General features: G+C 44.6%; 2 protein-coding genes across 3 annotated transcripts in view; one reads left to right on the top strand and one right to left on the bottom strand.

Annotated features, from left to right (window-relative positions):
* The window catches only part of MINPP1 (multiple inositol-polyphosphate phosphatase 1), a 92,880-nt gene that overhangs the window by 40,977 nt on the left and 33,283 nt on the right, over positions 1-18,620 (bottom strand). The window lies entirely within an intron of this gene.
* C10H8orf76 (chromosome 10 C8orf76 homolog) overlaps positions 17,796-18,620 on the top strand; it is a 59,480-nt gene continuing 58,655 nt past the window's right edge. Inside the window, exon 1 of the mRNA XM_068258590.1 lies at positions 17,796-17,909. Within this exon, the coding sequence (XP_068114691.1) occupies positions 17,841-17,909 (69 nt within the window). The 5' untranslated portion in view covers positions 17,796-17,840. The remainder of the gene's footprint in view (positions 17,910-18,620) is intronic.

Genomic DNA, 18,620 nt, shown 5'->3' with positions numbered 1-18,620 from the left:
AGTGAGTCATGGCACGCATATGCAGACTGACTCGAATCCCAGTGACGTACTTCCTGCCTTAGGCCCCGTTCACATTACAAACGCGGACGGCCATGCGTGCGGAACGCAACGCATGCGAACGCACGCCATCCACGTTTGTATGCGTTGCGTGGCAAATCCCATCACTGAAAAGTGAATGGGACAGCCACGCGTTTTTGCAAAACACACAGGTCTGGAACGCATGCAGTGTGAACATCAGACAGTGCACTCTATGCACTGTCTGATGTTGTGCGTGTCGGCCTCCCGCACGCGTTTCCAAAACGCGGCTGGAAACGCGTGCAGTGTGAACGGGGCCTTATACTTCATACCTATTAACATTTTTAATGTTATCTGCACCAAAATGTTTCAATAGTCTTCAGACGTCTTTATGCTAGGTATACACCATACAATTTTCTGGCAGATTTACCTGCCAGATTGATTATTTCCAACATGTCTGATCTGAATTTAGAGTGATTTTTTGATTTTCCAATAGTTTTTCCAATCGATTTCCGCTCACTTCTATGGAAATCGTTCATAAAATCAATCGAAAAAACGAACAGAAAATTAGAAAAAAAAAATCGATCAAAATTCAGATCGGACATGTTGGAAATAATCGATCTGGCAGGTAAATCTGCCAGAAAATTGTATGGTGTGTGTCTAGCATTAGTCAGTAGTCTGATACGAATTATATAGCTAGAGAGGTGGAGACTGTTTGCCTGACACATCCAAAGAAAATAAAGTCAGATTTGCAAATAGCAGACGAGATGGGTTCTGCCTGGGAGAAGAGGTTTAGCTAGATAAGCCTTAACCACTTGAGGACCTAGGGCTTTCTACCCCTTAAGGACCGGCCACTTTTTTTCCATTCAGACCACTGCAGCTTTCACGGTTTATTGCTCGCTCATACAACCTACCACCTAAATGAATTTTGGCTCCTTTTCTTGTCACTAATAAAGCTTTCTTTTGGTGCTATTTGATTGCTCCTGCGATTTTTACTTTTTATTATATTCATCAAAAAAGACATGAATTTTGGCAAAAAAAATGATTTTTTTAACTTTCTGTGCTGACATTTTTCAAATAAAGTAAAATTTCTGTATACATGCAGCGTGAAAAATGTGGACAAACATGTTTTTGATTAAAAAAAACCCATTCAGTGTATATTTATTGGTTTGGGTAAAAGTTATAGCGTTTACAAACTATGGTGCAAAAAGTGAATTTTCCAATTTTCAAGCATCTCTGACTTTTCTGACCCCCTGTCATGTTTCATGAGGGGCTAGAATTCCAGGATAGTATAAATACCCCCCAAATGACCCCATTTTGGAAAGAAGACATCCCAAAGTATTCACTGAGAGGCATAGTGAGTTCATAGAAGATATTATTTTTTGTTACAAGTAAGCGGAAAACGACACTTTGTGAGAAAAAAAAAAAAAAAGTTTCCATTTCTTCTAACTTGCGACAAAAAAAAAAATGAAATCTGCCACGGACTCACCATGCCCCTCTCTGAATACCTTGAAGGGTCTACTTTCCAAAATGGGGTCACTTGTGGGGTGTGTTTACTGTCCTGACATTTTGGGGGGTGCTAAATTGTAAGCACCCCTGTAAAGCCTCATTGGACTTTGGACCCCTTAGCGCAGTTAGGCTGCAAAAAAGTGCCACACATGTGGTATTGCCGTACTCAGGAGAAGTAGTATAATGTGTTTTGGGGTGTATTTTTACACATACCCATGCTGGGTGGGAGAAATATCTCTGTAAATGACAATTTGTTAATTTTTTTTACACACAATTGTCCATTTACAGAGATATTTCTCCCACTCAGCATGGGTATGTGTAAAAATACACCACAAAACACATTATACTACTTCTCCTGAGTACGGCGATACCACACGTGTGGCACTTTTTTGCACCCTAACTGCGCTAAAGGGCCCAAAGTCCAATGAGTACCTTTAGGATTTCACAGGTCATTTTGAGAAATTTTGTTTCAAGACTACTCCTCACGGTTTAGGGCCCCTAAAATGCCAGGGCAGTATAGGAACCCCACAAATGACCCCATTTTAGAAAGAAGACACCCCAATTTCCGCTAACTTTTGACAAAAAATAAAATCTTCTATGAACTCACCATACTCCTAACGGAATACCTTGGGGTGTCTTCTTTCTAAAATGGGGTCATTTGTGGGGTTCCTATACTGCCCTGGCATTTTAGAGGCCCTAAACCGTGAGGAGTAGTCTTGAAACGAAATTTCTCAAAATGACCTGTGAAATCCTAAAGGTACTCATTGGACTTTGGGCCCTTTAGCGCAGTTAAGGTGCAAAAAAGTGCCACACATGTGGTATCGCCATACTCGGGAGAAGTAGTACAATGTGTTTTGGGGTGTATTTTTACACATACCCATGCTGGGTGGGAGAAATACCTCTGTAAATGGACAATTGTGTGTAAAAAAATCAAAAGATTGTCATTTACAGAGGTATTTCTCCCACCCAGCATGGGTATGTGTAAAAATACACCTCAAAACACATTGTACTACTTCTCCCGAGTACGGCGATACCACATGTGTGGCACTTTTTTGCACCCTAACTGCACTAAGGGGCCCAAAGTCCAATGAGTACCTTTAGGATTTCACAGGTCATTTTTGTTTCAAGACTACGCCTCACGGTTTAGGGCCCCTAAAATGCCAGGGCAGTATAGGAACCCCACTAATGACCCCATTTTAGAAAGAAGACACCCCAAGGTATTCCGTTAGGAGTATGGTGAGTTCATAGAAGTTTTTATTTTTTTTGTCACAAGTTAGCGGAAATTGAGTTTAATAGTTTTTTTTCACAAAGTGTCATTTTCCGCTAACTTGTGACAAAAAATAAAATCTTCTATGAACTCACCATACTCCGTACGGAATACCTTTGGGTGTCTTCTTTCTAGAATGGGGTCATTTGTGGGGTTCCTATACTGCCCTGGCATTTTAGGGGCCCTAAACCGTGAGGAGTAGTCTTGAAACCAAATGTCGCAAAATGACCTGTGAAATCCTAAAGGTACTCATTGGACTTTGGGCCCCTTAGCGTACTTAGGGTGTAAAAAAGTGCCACACATGTGGTACCGCCGTACTCAGGAGAAGTAGTATAATGCGTTTTGGGGTGTATTTTTACACATACCCATGCTAAGTGGGAGAAATATCTCTGTAAATGACAATTGTTTGATTTTTTTACACACAATTGTCCATTTGATTCTGATTCTGATTTACATAGAAATTTCTCCCACCCAGCATGGGTATGTGTAAAAATACACCCCAAAACACATTATACTACTTTTCCTGAGTACGGCGGTACCACATGTGTGACACTTTTTTGCAGCCTAGGTGCGCTAAGGGGCCCAACGTCCTATTCACAGGTCATTTTGAAGCATTTGTTTTCTAGACTACTCCTCGCGGTTTAGAGCCCCTAAAATGCCAGGGAGGTATAGGAACCCCACAAGTGACCCCATTTTAGAAAGAAGACACCCCAAGGTATTCCGTTAGGTGTATGGCGAGTTCATAGAAGATTTTATTTTTTGTCACAAGTTAGTGAAAAATGACACTTTGTGAAAAAAAACCAATAAAAATTAATTTCCGCTAACTTTTGACAAAAAATAAAATCTTCTATGAACTCGTCATACACCTAACAGAATACCTTGGGGTGTCTTTTTTTCTAAAATGGGGTCACTTGTGGGGTTCCTATACCGCCCTGGCATTTTACAGGCCCAAAACCGTGAGTAGTCTGGAAACCAAATGTCTCAAAATGACTGTTCAGGGGTATAAGCATCTGCAAATTTTGATGACAGGTGGTCTATGAGGGGGCGAATTTTGTGGAACCGGTCATAAGCAGGGTGGCCTTTTAGATGACAGGTTGTATTGGGCCTGATCTGATGGATAGGAGTGCTAGGGGGGTGACAGGAGGTGATTGATGGGTGTCTCAGGGGGTGGTTAGAGGGGAAAATAGATGCAATCAATGCACTGGGGAGGTGATCGGAAGGGGGTCTGAGGGGGATCTGAGGGTTTGGCCGAGTGATCAGGAGCCCACACGGGGCAAATTGGGACCTGATCTGATGGGTAGGTGTGCTAGGGGGTGACAGGAGGTGATTGATGGGTGTCTCAAGGTGTGATTAGAGGGGGGAATAGATGCAAGCAATGCACTGGCGAGGTGATCAGGGCTGGGGTCTGAGGGCATTCTGAGGGTGTGGGCGGGTGATTGAGTGCCCTAGGGGCAGATAGGGGTCTAATCTGATAGGTAGCAGTGACAGGGGGTGATTGATGGGTAATTAGTGGGTGTTTAGGGTAGAGAATAGATGGAAACACTGCGCTTGGGTGGTGATCTGATGTCGGATCTGCGGGCGATCTATTGGTGTGGGTGGGTGATCAGTTTGCCCGCAAGGGGCAGGTTAGGGGCTGATTGATGGGTGGCAGTGACAGCGGGTGATTGATGGGTGGCAGTGACAGGGGGTGATTGATGGGTGATTGATAGGTGATTGACAGGTAATCAGTGGGTTATTACAGGGGAGAACAGATGTAAATATTGCACTGGCGAATTGATAAGGGGGGGTCTGAGGGCAATCTGAGCGTGTAGGCGGGCGATTGGGTGCCCGCAAGGGGCAGATTAGGGTCTGATCTGATGGGTAACAGTGACAGGTGGTGATAGGGGGTGATTGATGGGTGATTGATGGGTAATTAGTGGGTGTTTAGAGGAGAGAATAGATGGAAACACTGCGCTTGGGTGGTGATCTGATGTCGGATCTGCGGGCGATCTATTGGTGTGGGTGGGTGATCAGTTTGCCCGCAAGGGGCAGGTTAGGGGCTGATTGTTGGGTGGCAGTGACAGGGGGTGATTGATGGGCGATAGGTGATTGGCAGGTGATTGACAGGTGATCAGTGGGTTATTACAGGGAAGGACAGATGTAAATATTGCACTGGCGAATTGATAAGGGGGGGTCTGAGGGCAATCTGAGCGTGTAGGCGGGTGATTGGGTGCCCGCAAGGGGCAGATTAGGGTCTGATCTGATAGGTAACAGTGACAGGTGGTGATAGGGAGTGATTGATGGGTAATTAGTGGGTGTTTAGAGGAGAGAATAGATGTAAACGCTGCGCTTGGGTGGTGATCTGATGTCGGATCTGCGGGCGATCTATTGGTGTGGGTGGGTGATCAGATTGCCCGCAAGGGGCAGGTTAGGGGCTAATTGTTGGGTGGCAGTGACAGGGGGTGATTGATGGGTGATAGGTGATTGGCAGGTGATTGACAGGTGATCAGTGGGTTATTACAGGGAAGGACAGATGTAATTAATGCACTGGCGAAGGGGGGGGGGGGGGGGGTCTGAGGGCAATCTGAGCGGGTGATTGGGTGCCCGCAAGGGGAAGATTAGGGTCTGATCTGATAGGTAACAGTGACAGGTGGTGATAGGGGGTGATTGATGGGTGATTGATGGGTAATTAGTGGGTGTTTAGAGAAGATAACAGATGTAAACGATACATTTGGGAGGTAATCTGACGGCGGGTTTGCGGGCGATCTAATGGTGTGGGTGGGTGATCAGATTGCCCGCAAGGGGCAGGTTAGGGGCTGATTGATGGGTGGCAGTGACAGGGGGTGATTGATGGGTGATAGGTGATTGGCAGGTGATTGACAGGTGATCAGTGGGTTATTACAGCGAAGAACAGATGTAATTAATGCACTGGTGAATTGATAAGGGGGGGGGCAGAGGGCAATCTGAGCGTGTGGGCGGGTGATTGGGTGCCCGCAAGGGGCAGATTAGGGTCTGATCTGATAGGTAAAAGTGACAGGTGGTGATAGGGGGTGATTGATGGGTGATTGATGGGTAATTAGTGGGTGTTTAGAGGAGAGAATAGATGTAAACAATGGATTTGGGAGGTGATCTGATGTCGGATCTGCGGGCGATCTATTGGTGTGGGGGGGTGATCAGATTGCCCGCAAGGGGCAGGTTAGGGGCTGATTGATGGGTGGCAGTGACAGGGGGTGATTGACAGGTGATTGACAGGTGATCAGGGGGATAGATGCATACAGTAAACAGGGGGGGGGGGCCTGGGGAGAATCTGAGGGGTGGGGGGTGATCAGGAGGGGGCAGGGAGCAGGGGGGGGGATAAAAAAAAAATAGCGTTGACAGATAGTGACAGGGAGTGATTGATGGGTGATTAGGGGGGTGATTGGGTGCAAACAGGGGTCTGGGGGGTGGGCAGGGGGGGGTCTGATGGGTGCTGTGGGCGATCTGGGGCAGGGGGGGGGGGGAGAAATCAGTGTGCTTGGGTGCAGACTAGGGTGGCTGCAGCCTGCCCTGGTGGTCCCTCGGACACTGGGACCACCAGGGCAGGAGGCAGCCTGTATAATACACTTTGTAAACATTACAAAGTGTCTTATACACTTTGTATGCGGCGATCGCGGGGTTAACATCCGTATAGCCGGCGGGATGTTGCGGCGGGCGAGCGGTGACAGTAGCCGGCGGAGGATCGCGTCACGGATGACGCGATCGCTCCGCCCATGCCCTTAGAAGGACCGCCGCCTCTGTGGGTGAGCCGGTCCTTCAGGGCTCCACTTCCCGGCCGCCTCTGTGCGTTAGGCGGTCGGGAAGTGGTTAAAGAGTAACTGTCAGGCTACAAAAGCTAATTTAAACCTCTATTCTCCTGTGTTAAACAGTTTAGAAGGAAGCCAAAAAGGCATTACTGAAGATAAAAATCTCTCTTACATTTGATGTGTGCATATCAGCAAAGCTGTTATTCCCAAGCTCTTAAGTAGACGCAAGCCGCATACCATACTGCAAAGCATTCTGGGGCTCTCCCCTCGGCTGCTAATGAGAAGTTACAGGGTCAAGTAACAATAGCATGTAACTCAGTCCAGCGCACAGCACTGATAAATCTCCTGGCAGAGTACACTGCAGGAGTCCGCTATTGTTCCTAGCCACATGGCTCATTAATATTCACTGCACACTAGTGTTATTCAGTACGAGCTTTTCTGTGATCAGGAAGCAGGGAGGACATGACGACACATTTGGCTTCATAGGAGACAGACAAACATGGAACCTGCCATGAGCTGTCAGGAGCATCATTCTCTGCATATACTATATAAAAATTCTGTGAAATCCAAACGTGGACAGTGAAATGCATAAATAATGTAAGTACAGCCTATATTTAGCTACTGATATATGTGTTTATATTCTCTGAGACCTTATACCTAACAGCTCCTCTTTAAAGTGCACACTTTTCAGGGGCAGGAAAAAAAGAACCCGTAAGTGATCTTTCAAAGGCGAATTATAAGTCAGGAAAATGCAATTTATCCAGCTAGATGGAAATTGCCTTCCTGATGACGGTAAAAGTAATTCTGTAGTTAATAACAATTCAGTGCCCTCATTCTCTTTCTGCACCCCTCCTTCCCAAACTAAAACTACTGGTGAAACTCAAAAAATTAGAATATCGTGCAAAAGTCCATTTATTTCAGTAATACAACTTAAAAAAGTGAATCCATTATATGAAGTAAGAGCCTTCTGCAGGTGTTTTTGATGAATTAGCTGATTAGCGTGACACTTTGTGCCTAGAGTATTGAACATTTTCACAATATTCTAATGGGCTGAGATTTTGATTCTGAGGTTCTCATAAGCTGTAAGCCACAATTATTAAAATGATAACAAATGAAGGCTTGAGTTAGTTTGCGTTGCATGTAATGATCCTATTTCATATATTAGTTTCACTTTTTAGGTTGAATTACTGAAATAAAACGACTTTTGCACAATATTCTAATTTTGCGCGTTTCCCCTGTATACAAATGCCAAACACCGTCCTTCCATATAAAATACTGTTTTCTATGATTACTTGAGTTAAATGTAAATTAAGGATGTATTGGTTAGTTGTAATGGTCTTCCACTAGGCGTAATGTAAATTACAGCTATAGCAGCGCTCAGTGACTAATTTGGTTGCCAACAATAGCCAGAGCTCAAATTAGCAAGAACACAAGGTAAATTAGCCGCTGCCAATAGCCAGTGCCTGAATTACATGTCCCCCTCAGCTGAAACAACCCGGTGAGGGAATAGTATTTGGCGTGGTCAGGAGTTTGGCTACAGCAGGGTAAGCGGTCTTTCGGCTTCACTCTGTGCCCAAATTTTCCTGCCCCATTTTTTAAATGTACACACATGTGATGTCTCTTTTGCTGTTTGATACAGACTGATACTAGGTATTACTTGTGCATGTCCTAAATTCACAAAGCCATCAAAATACTCATGACTAATAATCTACAGTATATCCTGCCCCATATAAAAATTCTGACTGCCAGAACACAAGGCATAGTTAGCATAGTGCTCAATCACAAGAAAATGTATGCATGCTCTACACCAAGCTTAACCCTTTCAAGTCTAGCTGTGCAAATCTGGCTAAAATGGCTTACCATAAGACATGCTCACGCAGAAATGCATCTGCTTTCGCATGCCAAACTTTGCAGGGTCAAAAACCAATACCGCGAAGCGGTTGCCCTGCGGGAATTAGTTCATGCTATACAGCACTATCCAGGAGCGCCTCGGGGAGGCTTCCCATAGCATAGTGGTTAGCACTCCCGACCCTGCAGTTCCTGGGTTCAATTCCTAGCCTGGGCATACTCTCAGGACACTCCTAAGTCACAAAGTATACTGATAAGTTTATTGGCTACCTCCCCAAACTGACCTAAGACTTTGAAAGGAACATTAAAATCACTGTATATTAAAGGTAGGATTAGACTGTGAGCTCCTGTGAGTGCAGTTACTGACTCACTATGTAGCCTGTACAGTGCTGCAGAATGGTTGAGCTGTAAAATTGAATAATAGCAGTAATAATAATAATTAAAAAAAAACAAAAACTGTAGGACTTTACACCCCCCCCCCAAAAAAAAAATTGATGATAAAAATGCAATTACCTTCTGCAATTACATTGGAAATAGTCAAAAATAGACTACAGAGGTGGCCATTAAATATACTGTACTTACACAAAAGTATTAGGGCCCGTTTCCACTAGCGCGAATTCGCATGCAGACAACGCATGCGGATTCGCATAGGCAATGCAAGTGGATGGGACTGTTTCCACTTGTCAGTTTTCATTTGCGTTTTTATGTGCAGGATTTTTCTGCACGGTAGACCCTGCAGAATTCGCCTGTGTGTGGAATGCAGGCGAATCGCAGGCAATGTATTTAATAGGGAAATCGCATGCGTTTTTTGCATGCGTTTTTTGCCGCGATTCCGCGTGCGATTTCGCATTGAAAGTAATGTAAATTGACACAGGCAGTGACATGGTTAAAATCGCATATACCCTGCCTATGCGAAATCGCGGCAAAAAACGCATGCGGAATCGCATCCGCATGCGATTTTGTCAGCGGTGATATGCGGCGATTCCGCACCGCACTAGTGGAAACGGGCCCTAACTGTTGTTCCTTACCATAGCTAGCATGAGCTCAAGATCTACAGTGTCACCCGGTGGTTTCATGTGATATTACACCATATTCTTGCTAGCATTCTATACCAAACATTATTCAAAGGTCTCACAGTACTTATTCTTCAGCATCATTAAAATATCTTTAGATGGAGCTCTGATCACTATTGTTATATGCCTGCATTATCAAGTTTAGACCTGCATTAATGTGCAATATTACCTCTAGCCTGGCTAGTCTGTACCTCACTGTAAGCTGACAGTTTTCAGCACAGGTGGAGAAGCAAGACAAACAACATTTATACTGCGCTTTTCTCCTGGTGGACTCAAAGCGCTTGAGCAGCAGCCACTAGGGAGCACTCTGTAAGCAGTTGCAGTGTTAGGGGGTCTTGCCCAAGAACTCCTTAATGAATAGGTGCTGGTTTACTAAACAGAAAGAACTCAGATTCGAACCCTGTTCTCCTGTGTCAGAGGCAGAACCCTTATCCATATTAGTCGGCATAACCATAAACCCCCCCCCCCTTCCTGATGCCTAACCTTAACACACACACACACACACCCCCCCCCCCCCTTCCTCCCATCCCTTCCGCCGAAGCAAATGTAAATACAAAAAAAAATATTCAAAAACAATGACTTTCAAAAATGATACATTTCAAAAACAATACATTTAAAGAGGATACATTTCAAAACAATTTTCAAAAATTAAAAATGTTGGCACCCAATAGCTGATGTTTGCATTAGTGCCTACAGGGCACCCAAATTTCCTGCTTCCAGTGCTTCTCACCCAGCATCTGAAGTGTTCTGGAACAAGGCTGTCATGTTATTCCAGTGTTTTTGGGAAGGAGGCAAGTCCACTCATGCTCTCCCTTTCACCCTATTGGAGGGAGATAGGAGAGAGAATGGCAATGAAGTGCTGCTTTGTGGGATGTCACACAAGACACAAAGAAAGGCCTGCCACTCAACCTACCTCAAGCACTAGTCTATGGAGGGATGTGTACACCAAAATATGGCATCCACACTGCAGATCCTGAAACTGGTAAAGAGAGGAGCTGACAAAACAATTGGGTAAAATCCATACAGGGGTTAAGTAAAAAGTCCTTCAGGCAAACGAATGGTGGATGGGAGAGCGGCACCCCACTGACATATATGTGATGTGCTATTTCTGCTGAGGGTCGATGTCACAAGGGCCCTTATGTGAGCATTTGGAAAACGGTTTTCATGCATACAATAAAAGGTGCTTGTTTTTATAACAGAGAGCACTTAGATTTGTTTTTTCTGGCATTATTATATATACGCTGGGAGGATCTGTGTTGTGTGAAGCATGACAACTGGTGTATCCGAAGTTTGATAGGAACTAGGAGAGACCTTGATCATTCTGGTGACTACACATTATTATTATTTAGTATTTATATAGCGCTGACATCTTCCACAGTGCTGTACAGAGAATATATATATTGTCTTGTCACTGACTGTCCCTCGGAAGAGCTCACAATCTAGTCTCTACCGTAGTAATATGTCTATGTATGTATTGTGTAGCATATGTATTGTAGTCTAGGGCCAATTTAGGGGAAAGCCAATTAACTTATTTGTATGTTTTTGGGATGTGAGAGGAAACCGGAGTGCCCGGAGGAAACCCACACAGACACGGGGTGAACATACAAAGTCCTTGCAGATGTTGACCTAGCTGAGAATCGAACCAAGGACCCAGCGATGCAAGGTGAGAGCGCTAACCACTACGCCACCGCGCTGCCCATACACATACGCTTAGACCTTATGATTTGGGTCTGTTTACAAGCTGGTAAGCCTGGGTGTTGGTGACGGATTGATACTGTGAAGTTACTATGCAGCGCTGAAGTTGTTTTCGCTAAAGAGAGGAGCTAGGCTACTGCCTTTAAAGGAATAATCTTGCAGCGCTTAGGAGTTCATATGTATGTATGTGGGTGGAGCAACCTGGATTACAGTCAGTGGCGGCTCCAGGAATTTTTTTTAGTGGGTGCCATGCAGGTGCTGGACCAATTTCCGGGGGAGCGGACAACCTGCGGCGCGCAAAGCGTGGCAAAAATGGGCGTGGCTACAGCCTGCGGCGTGCCAAGCGTGGTCATGACTGGATGAGGGAGGGGCTAACTGTAATTTAAAGTGAACCCAGGGTGAGAGTGATATGGTGGCTGCCATATTTATTTCCTTTTAAACAATTCTAGTTGCCTGGCAGCCCTGCTGATCTATTGGCTGCAGTAGTGAACTGAATTACACCAGAAACAAGCATGCAGCTAATCTTGTCAGTTCTGACAATATTGTCAGAAACCCCTGACCTTCTGCATGCTTGTTCAGGGTCTATGGTTGAAAGAATTAGACGCAGAGGACCAACACGGCAGCCAGGCAGCTGGTATTGCTTAAAAGGAGATAAATATGGCAGCCTCAATATTATTCTCACCTCGGGTTCCCTTTAAAAGTGCAATGCAAAGACAGAGGGCCCAAGTTTTGGTGACCCTTTCTTCAGAAAATTCACATAATTGTGCAGGTTTTCTCAAGAAAATACACGTAATGTGAGCAGATTTGAACAAAAAACACGTTCAATGACCCCAATATGCACAACCGTTATCAGATATGACACCAATATGCACAACCGTTATCAGATATGACCCCAATATGCACAACCGTTATCAGATATGACCCCAATATGCACAACCGTTATCAGATATGACCCCAATATGCACAACCGTTATCAGATATGACCCCAATATGCACAACCGTTATCAGATATGACCCCAATATGCACAACTGTTATCAGATATGACCCCAATATGCACAATCGTTATCAGATATGACCCCAATATGCACAATCGTTATCAGATATGACCCCAATATGCACAATCGTTATCAGATATGACCCCAATATGCACAATCGTTATCAGATATGACCCCAATATGCACAATCGTTATCAGATATGACCCCAATATGCACAACCGTTATCAGATATGACCCCAATATGCACAACCGTTATCAGATATGACCCCAATATGCACAATCGTTATCAGATATGACCACAATATGCACAATCGTTATCAGATATGACCCCAATATGCACAATCCTTATCAGATATGACCCCAATATGTACAATCCTGAGCAGATCTGACCCCAATATGCACAATGCTCAGCAGATCTGACCCCAATATGCACAATGCTCAGCAGATCTGACCCCAATATGCACAATGCTCAGCAGTTCTGACCACAATCAGCAGCACCACCTGAAAAAGAAAAGAAAAACCCATTTACTCACCTAGTCAGAAGACCTCCTGTTCTGACCTCCTCCTCTCCCGACCTCCTTGTTCAGCTCCCACGATCTTCTTCCTTCCTGCAGCAGCCTGCATTACCCGGCGAGCAGGGCTACGGGAAAATGGCCACCTGAAGCCCTGCACTGCAGACTCCAAGTCTACAGAGCAGGGCTTCGGGCGGCCATCTTACCGTAGCCCTGCCTGCTGCTCCGGGCTGCCGCTGTGAACTGACTCGGCGTCTCTTAGACGCCTGAAGTCAGTTCACGCCAGGGGGTGCTTAGACAAATTTAGGGGGTGCTTGAGCACCCCCTTGCACCCCCCTGGCGCCGCCCCTGATTACAGTTTACCATTGGTCTGTTAGGGAGGCATTATTATCTTACAAATAAGTTTTAAGTGACTGAACTGGATCAGAAGGTAGTAGAATAAAGTACCTTTTTTCACAAAAATACTATAGCTAATTTTATCACAATTTTTGTTAGAGCAAATATGAAAAAAATGAATATTGCTCAATGGTTTTTATGATATACAAACATGTCTACAATTATCTCTCATTGTGATGATTTGCTCAGCTGCCTGTGCAGGCAGGCAGCTTTTTGACCATTGTGTAGGTTTGCATGCTGCAGGACTCTGGAAAGAAGAGCTTCTGTCAGTTTAGCAGCTTGTGCTTGCAGAGGAATTTGCATACGTTGTCATGCAAATTGCCTGGCCACATTCATTGGAGGCGTGTACTATAAGTACTATGTCTTTCCCGCAATGCTTCGCTGTTCATAAGGAGTCTTCCTGTGAAACACTCAGGAGAGTGTCAGCCATGCTCTTTGTTTGAAGATCAGCTTAGAGTAATTCCTGGAAACTGTGCTAGGCAGGTTTTCCCTAGTGCAGTTAGGATTGTTTATCTGTTTTGTTTGTCTGTTGCGATTGTCCTGTCCCAGCGGTGGTCGACAAGGAAATCGTTCTGATCTCTGTTCTTGGAGTATAGCTGGTGCAGCGGTTGCTACCAGCTATCTCTTCTGATCTGTCTCTTTGGATCGCGCTAGCCACTTTTCGCTAGCGCCGTGGATCCTTCTGTTCTGTCTCCTGGGATCGCGCTAGCCACTTTTCGCTAGCGCTGTGGATCCTTCTGTTCTGTCTCTTTGGATCGCGCTAGCCACTTTTCACTAGCGCTGTGGATCCTTCTGTTCTGTCTCCTTGGATCGCGCTAGCCACTTTTCGCTAGCGCTGTGGATCCTTCTGTTCTGTCTCCTGGGATCGCGCTAGCCACTTTCCGCTAGTGCTGTGGATCCTATCTCTCTTGTCCCTGTTTTCGTGCGTTTGTCTTGTCTGCTACGCTTGCTGGAGACTTGGTGAGGTAACCGTTAAGCAAGCGCTCGCGTCCTCTGTTTCATGTTTGTCTGTTAATGGTTAGTTAGGCGTGCTTGTCTCTATTGTGCTTAACACGTGGAGACCGCGCATAACCGCGTGCACTGTTGCGAATGAGTGCGGTGTTCGCGGTTAGCTAGCGTTTGTTATTTTCCGTATCTCCTCATTGTATTATTTGCTGTGCCTTTGCTAACCTCGTATTCTGTCCTGATCTGCCTTGTGTCACGTCTGGCGATCGCACCTCTCGCGATCGCGTTCCTGTTTAATATCTGCTGTTGTGTTTGCACTGTCGCGGGGTGGCGACTAGGTTGGCGCACACACATACAACCTGTCCCTTTGCTCGTCTCATTCGCAATCGCCTCTCTTGCGATTGCGTTCTGCGCTTTGTAATTCCTGTCTGGCATTTGTGGAGGTACAGAGGATTGGTTCCTCTGCACTCCCCAGCGCCATCTGCCGACAGGAATTTTCCCTCTATGGGTGCGTAGCACCTTTTGCTGGGTGCCTGCAAATATACGCTTGTGGAGGATTTCCGCCGTGTCAGCGCACGCGTTGTGCGCTGATCACGGAGAAAGTTCCACAATCGTTACACTCATACACTGGAAATGTGATTGACATGACACAACTGGTTGGATACCATTGATCAGAGCATCAATGTCACACCAAGTGCAATCTCACCTTGTTGCTGAATAGTTATGCATCTTATCATCTGCCTTTCCTGCTCAATAATATTTTGAGGTTTCGCGAGTCCCTGAAATGCTGGAATTCATTATGATGTCAGCTTCAGAAAAGTATCAAAGAGGCCTCATAGGAAGCCCTATTATTTTCCTGCAGTCAGCATTTGATTCTTATCCTGCCATAGCCTCTGGCTTGAGGTCAGAGCTTATCCGCAGAATGCAAACTGCTTTTGCCACTAGCTTCTATTACAGATAACAACATAGGGAAAAAAAGATTATGAAGAGGACCATTGGTTAACACTTGTCCTGCTGAACACTTAAAGTAGACCCAAACTAAAAATACAAGATTTCAGAAATAAAATCTATTTTCTAAATTATAATAATAAATAGCAGCCTTTTTTCAGCTGCATGGTGACAAATATAAAATATTTTACATTTATTGGAGAAACCCCTCCCTTCCTATCATATTGCCGGCAAATAATCCGGCAAACTGGTGGAGTAGATGGTGTCTGGCAATGGAGGAATTGCTAATGGCTGCTACCTGTATAACCCTAGTTATGCAAAGAGAAGGGTGAAAAGCATGCACTGAAATGCTCATAGGCTTGAAGGAGTGTTTATTTATCTTTGTATGTGTCAGAGTGGTGCAATTAAATATTTTGAATAAAAAAATGTTTGGTTTGGGTCCGCTTTAATTTATACAAGTTATAAAGGCCTGTTTGTTTGAGGTGCACCGAAGATCAATAAATATAAATGTATATCCCCAACATTCTGAAATATCAATAGTAATACAGGAAGGCCTATGGTGGGAAATAGGGTGCTACTAGAATAAGCCAATAGTTCCTAAAAAAAAAAAAAAAAAAAAACAACTATATTCACATATTATACAAACACAAAATACACACAAAAAAGACAAAAGGTTATCACTCATTATTAGCTATTGTAATATAAACCCCTTAGCAGCCAATTTATTAAGAGGCTTGCAAGTACTCCAGACCAATTTATTTTAGCACCTTTTTTATTTCTTGTTTGTTACATTTCCTTGCCAATAGTTAATACTGCTGTAATGTGTATTTATGTCACTAGGGGGCAGTGTGAGACAATAGCAGAGGACTTCTGCTTTCAGTTTCTGTATTTCCTGCTAGCAGAGAGACATCAAAGCATTCCAAGAGTTTACAACAAGTTCTGACGGCTTAGGTCAAAAGCAGTGCTCTTATCTCAAGTTAGTTCATTCCTTTGAAGGTGCTAATGGGGTAAAAATAATGGAAATGAAGCATATATCAAACAGCAAAGTAATAAAGGTAAATGTGTGTAAAGCATTGGGTAGATCACAAAAGACTTCATGGTAGATTCCGACCGCACTACATTTTCCATTCTGTATATACAATTGTGCTCCTAAAATTAAACATAGGTAGATCATTTTGACTTGCTAATTTTAGTATCTCACAAGCTGGAAAAGTGTGAGCACCTCTGGTGCAAAGTGTTAAAGAAGGACAGCTGTAGTAAGAAGAATATGGAGGCTGCCATATTGATTTCCTTTTAAACAATAACAATTGCCTGGCAGCCCTGATGATCTATTTGGATGAAGTAGTATCCGAATAACACCAGAAACAAGCATGCAGCTAATCTTGTCAGATCTGACAATAATGTCACAAACACCTGATCTGCTGCATGCTTGTTTAGGGTCTGTCTATGTCTTAGGCTGCTTTTACAGTGGGACGTTACAGGCACACGTTACAGCAGCCTGTAACGCAACCCCACTGCACAGCAATGAAAAATCAATGGGCTGTTCACAGTGCCCACGTTGCGTTACACAGTAACGCTTCACGTCAAGACAACGTACTGCATGCAGTACTTTATACGCGGCTAAGCCGCATTAGACTGTTTGCACATGGTTAGTACGGGTGTTTTTTTTTTATTTTAGGGGCGGAGAGGAGGCGGGGAAAGGTCGCTACGTAGCCAGGCACATGGCTACTTGGCATTCACTGCACTTGCAGTGTTTACTCTTTGGAGCGGCCGCTGATTGGCTGGCGGGACCACGTTATGCGGAGAGCTCCGCTCACGTGGTCTCCGCAGCACCTCCGACAGAGCAGGCGCACCAAGAGCTGCTTGTAACGCGGCTCTTGGTAGCGTCCTGCTCCAACATTACCAGGCGTTGCGTTAGGGGCACGTTATGTGCCCTATAATGTCCCCTAAACGCAACGTCCTGGTGTGTAAGTAGCCTAAAAGTATTAGAGGCAGAGGATCAGCGGGATAGCTAGGCAACTGGTGTTGCTTATATGGAAATAAATATGGCAGCCTTCATATCCCTCTCACATCAGTTGTCATTTAAATGCATTGAAAAAATAAGCCTCTTTCATTCTCAGAGACCTGTCAGTGTAGGAAGTGTAGACAAAAAAGAAAAAAAAAGAAACAAACGATCGTGGACCCAATTGTGAAACAGTGTTCACTTCTTCAGGAATGATTGTTGCAGTATAAAGTAGTAACACCTAAAAATTGCCAGCCATAAGTAATTTGCTCACAGCATAATACCACAAAAAATGTAATAATGTCGTACAAGGCAGAACATCATTAAATGTTTGCTGTCTGCCTAGTAGCAGTAGAGTATGACAGGGGTACAGAACTGCCCACATAAATTATGGATTGAACAGGTGGAATATCTGCAGACAGGAGGCCTTTTTCATAGCACTCACTTTAAATACAATCACACACCCAGATATTCAATATTTAGAATACCAAATCTATGTCTGTTCATAATTTTGCTTTGATAAATGGGCCCTGTTGGTTCGGCAATGTTAGCTGTTTTGTCATAAGTCAAACTCAAATACAACACCTCCCTATGGTGTGCTGGCTCTTTTCAGCTGACAGTATACAAAGGACCCTGTAGGCTTGGCTGATGTGGACAGAGTAGGGGGAAGAGGAGCAGGAGACACAAAAAAGGATTATGGCCAAAACGTTGCACGGAGGCTGAGAGCCATTTGCTACAATGCAGCAGCTGTGGGTTGGACCGGTGACGTGCACCGGCTCTGTGGAGCGCACGCGTCTGCCTCTTTCCGGCTTACCGGTGTTAATGACAGTCACCGCACAACAGCCAATGGCTGTGCGTGGAAGACGCGCCGAATGGAGATGGGCGTGACTCGGCGGTGGTCTCCGTGGGGCGGACATTCACGGAGTTCACCAAAATTAAGGGTGAGTTACTCACTCCGATTTTTTGCTCAATATTCTGTGGGAGGCCTGCTCCTGATGAGGCTGTTATATTAAAACAGCAAAACATGTCGAGCACATAGGCTTTCTTCATTCAGAGGCTTTTTTTTTGCTGTGCTACCGAGGGACTTTTGACCCATATCCTACCCATGGAGTGTTTGCTCTGAACTTATGAGGAATGAACTGAGCGCTGCTACAGATCCTAGGATGGGTAACTAAAGTGCTTACACTACCTGCTATTAATGTGCATAAATCCTTCCCTGGATCAAGTGATGACTACTCACTAACTATCTAAGCTTGGCTTAACACTAACTACCATGGCTAAATCAACCTGGCTGCTTGCTTCATCTTTTATGTATAGCAACCATGAACTGCTCTCATTTTGGCTTCTGACATATCACGCATGCGATTCTGCGAGTGGGAATCGGCGGTGGACTCTGTGTCAGCTAATGTGCTTCACTTCCTGGTTTATTCAGTGGATCTATAACAAGTACTGGAGTTATACTGTTTTCATCTAGTGTTCGCCTGCGATTGGGGATGGACACGGTTTTGACCCAGGCATTGTAGCAACGTTTTGGTGGAGTAGGTCTCTAGGTCCTTATTAACCATTTATATGGGCCATTTAATAAAACTTTGGGGACTGCAGTCCCTTGTTTGCCTCTTAGCACAGCTAATCAGCCTATTTTTAATTGAGTA

The sequence above is a fragment of the Hyperolius riggenbachi genome, chromosome 10 (assembly GCF_040937935.1).
Source record: "Hyperolius riggenbachi isolate aHypRig1 chromosome 10, aHypRig1.pri, whole genome shotgun sequence".
NCBI lineage: Eukaryota > Metazoa > Chordata > Amphibia > Anura > Hyperoliidae > Hyperolius > Hyperolius riggenbachi.
The sequence above is the reverse complement of the archived record's forward strand: the minus strand, read 5'-3'. Positions and strand labels throughout refer to the sequence as shown.